At 35.1% G+C, this 3,423-nt stretch overlaps 1 protein-coding gene across 1 annotated transcript; it reads right to left on the minus strand.

Moving 5' to 3' along the window:
- Positions 1 to 1,250: 1,250 nt before the first annotated feature.
- LOC120087091 (serine-rich protein-like protein) lies at positions 1,251 to 3,007 on the minus strand. The gene is made up of 3 exons (XM_039043971.2): positions 2,243 to 3,007; positions 1,587 to 1,689; positions 1,251 to 1,503 (listed from the first exon to the last, which is right to left on the minus strand). The coding sequence occupies exon 1, from the start codon at positions 2,896 to 2,898 to the stop codon at positions 2,257 to 2,259; it is 642 nt and encodes a 213-aa protein (XP_038899899.1). The 5' UTR covers positions 2,899 to 3,007; the 3' UTR covers positions 1,251 to 1,503; positions 1,587 to 1,689; positions 2,243 to 2,256.
- Positions 3,008 to 3,423: the final 416 nt, after the last annotated feature.

Here is a 3,423-nt window from a genome sequence, read left to right on the forward strand (position 1 = left end):
CCACGGGGTCACAAGAATCTCGGGGGCACCGTCTTGTAGATGGGAGGGGCCCACTTAATTTCGAAATTGAATACTCTTCCTTATTAACTGTAACTCTGTACCGCGCCACATCACCATTTCTGTTTTGTCTGTTCAACCATCACACTCATTTCCAGCTCAAGATTGTCCCATTTTTTATTTTTTAAGGAAAAAAAAAAAACATTTATGCTTTATCTAGAGATTCAGATTTTAAGAAATTTCTATTATGATTTTAAATAAAATTTGAAATTATTTCAAATCTGTTTTTACTTAAAAACTTTTCTAGTCAAGATGCTAGAATTTTGAACGATTTCATAATTTTCTAATTTTCAATTGACATGTCATCGATAAATGTCTATATTAATAAATTTTTACCTGTTTTTTTCTTTTCAATTATCATCCAAACATGAAATTTTAAATACATTCGTTTCAAATTTTGTTTATTCTACATAAGATAATTAATTTAAAATTATTTTTCGGATTTCAAATCACAACAGATTTAATATCATTTCCTAAACTTTCTTGAATACAAAAAGAGGATAGAAAATACCTCTTAAATTTTTAAATAGTTTTAATTTGGTAATAGCTTTTCAAACTTTTAATTTCTATGATTGTATTTTAAGTTAATTTTTTTTTTTCTGATTTTTAAGTTTTAATATTTAATATTTTTGTTTTTAAATTGTAGGTTTTAACACCTACAATTCTTTGGGTAAAAAAGTTAATTAATTTAAAATAATTTTCATTAAATGAATATTAAAAATGATGTCTTTCTAAAAAAAAAAAATGTGATGTGATTAATGAAAAACTCCAATCAATTCAATTCATTATTTTTTTAAGAAAATTGTTTAAATCAATTAATATTAAATAAAGGTGAGTATAAATAAACTATAAATTTAGGAAACTTGAAAATTTAATGGATAAAATTGTAACGATTTAAAAGATAATTACAGAATAAAAATTAAACTAGTTTTTTAAAATAGAAAATCTAACATTTCAAAATTAGACCCAAAGTTCATAGTCAGAAATGTATTTGTCCTTTTTTCTATTTTTCTCATTATTATCTTCTTTCAGTTATTATTTTCTTCTTCTTCTTCCATCTCCACGTAAATATTTTCAACCTAATTCTGTACTGCGAAATTTACAGACTTGCTCGCCTTATTTAAAGATTTCTCTTTTCTTGGATATTGAAATGAAACCACAATCACCTTTGTTATTTCTTCTTTTTCATTAACTTTTTTTAAAATTTATTTATCTTTAATTTTCCATTTTTTTAATTTCAAAATATTTCTTATTAATTTATTTTTTAATCTCATTAGTAAAAGTTCCATCAGAGTCATTAAGGTCCAATGGGGCAGCGCCGAGTAAATTCCGCCATCGTTAAGGAATGATTTCAATCTTCAAGCAGTCAAAAAGTCAATGGTCAAATTTTCATCCCAAAGAAATTCAGCGCATGTATCGTAACGACATTTATCAGGGCGGCACTTTCTGCACCAACAAAATAATACAAATCATGACACAAAAATAAATAAAAAAAATTATACTTTATGGATGAAAAATAAAATAAATACCTGGAACCGGAATGAACGGGAACGGAGTAAACGGAACACGTGAAACGACGGGACGAAAATCACGACGAACGGAGCCAACGACGGCACAGACGGAATCCCAACGCTGCACACACAACGGATTTGGAACGGGTCATATTTTTCATCCAACGACGTTATATACCATTTGCAAATTGTTGCATGATATAGATGAGTTCATGTTGATAATTAGTCTTCGAATTATAATAATTTTTTGTTTCAATTTTGTTTTTTGTTCGTTTGGTTCTCAAATTAAAAATAAAAATGTCCGAAATTCTCCTTCCACAGCAAATGATGTATATGTACAAAAGGTGAAAAATTCGTCGGTTAATCTTCTTCAATCCTCTGCCAAAAACCACGAAGGATTTCGACTGACGAACCCTCCCCTCAGCGTACAAAACTCGGCGAGCCGACCCAGTCCCGCTTCGAAATAAAAAGCTGAACTCATCACGAGTCACAAACTCGGCAAACAACAAACACAATCTGAATTTTGAATCTACTAGATTTCACCATCGATTCCGCCTTGAAGATTATCCACTCTGTGTGGTGCTTCTTTTTCGCTATAATTCTTAATCAGAAAAGTTCACAAACCGATGTTCTTCATCGAACCTGAGATCATAAAGTTTTAGACATCACCGTACCTTCTGCTGCAATTTCAAGCTTCGTCGGCTTTGGACATGACCGAGAGACGACTAGATCTAGGTTGAAATGCCGCTCTCCTCCTCTGCTGATGGGAAGAAGGACGAATCAGTGTAGTCAATGCTCGTTTCACCAATTCGCCTTCCACACCGCCGATTCGTACGATCGAGTTCGCCATAGCCGATCTCCACATATTCAATCTAGTTGAAGGAAACGACACTGCTTGGCTATGGTCACCGCTACTCGTAACGTTTTTATGAAGACTACACCGGAACGAGCCTGGATGCGTGGTAGGAGAGCACATACAAGTCCTCTTAACGTTCGAAACCGGCCTACTTTTCCTGGAAACGATAACCGATCGATTCGGAGAACTCGAACGGTTATCGATGAAGAAACGGACAGAAGGAGTAAGAGAAGGAGATGAATAAACATTAACACGACTAGGAGATGTGGATCTAGGTTGATGATTATGGCTGCGAAAATCACGATGGTCATCGTGACGGAAAGTAGAAGAAGACGAGTAAAAGCTTGAAGATGAAGCAAACGCTGACGTAGAAGAGGACAAAGAAGGAGAGTTACAGAACCGGCCGCCCGGCGAGAGTGACCGGAGCACCGGGCCGCTGGATCTGGTTTTCGAGGAAGAAGATGAAGTCACCATTAGAGACTAGAAGAGAGAGAAAGAGAGCGAAGATGAAGAAGAAGAAGAAGAAGAAGAAGAAGAAGGCTTCTTTGTGTGTTTCCCTCAAAGGGCCCCCTCGGGGCGTTAATTTGGCAAACCTAACGATTCTCAAAGGCCGATTTTATAGAATAGAAAAAACGGGGTCAGATGGTAATTAAGAGTAAAATGAGGGGCAGTTGTGGAAAGAAGTGGAGTCAGTTGACTTAACCATGGTAATGTTAAAGAGTGGTTGGGTTGGGTTAAGGGAGCGTTGGGAATCTTGATCTAACGGCTGGAAGAGGAATTGACCGGAGGAAGAAGACGAAAATGGGAGCCGTTTATCCGAGATTAAAGAGTGGCAGAATGTGCAAACGTGTTAAGATGCTTTTGACAGAAAAAATATGTGAAAGTACGAGAAAACCAATTAGAAAGAATTTAATTGCAGCTTGCCATTGGGAGAGGATATGCTGGAGCCACGATATCCATTGCGTGAACTCCACGTAGTGTAACTGTAAAGATTTCTCT

The sequence above is a fragment of the Benincasa hispida genome, chromosome 9 (assembly GCF_027475165.1).
Source record: "Benincasa hispida cultivar pf3 chromosome 9, pf3_genome.v1.1, whole genome shotgun sequence".
NCBI lineage: Eukaryota > Viridiplantae > Streptophyta > Magnoliopsida > Cucurbitales > Cucurbitaceae > Benincasa > Benincasa hispida.

Coding starts and splice junctions, on each gene's coding strand:
- LOC120087091 (XM_039043971.2), bottom strand. CDS start 2,898: ATGGTGACTTCATCTTCTTCCTCGAAAACCAGATCCAGCGGCCCGGTG.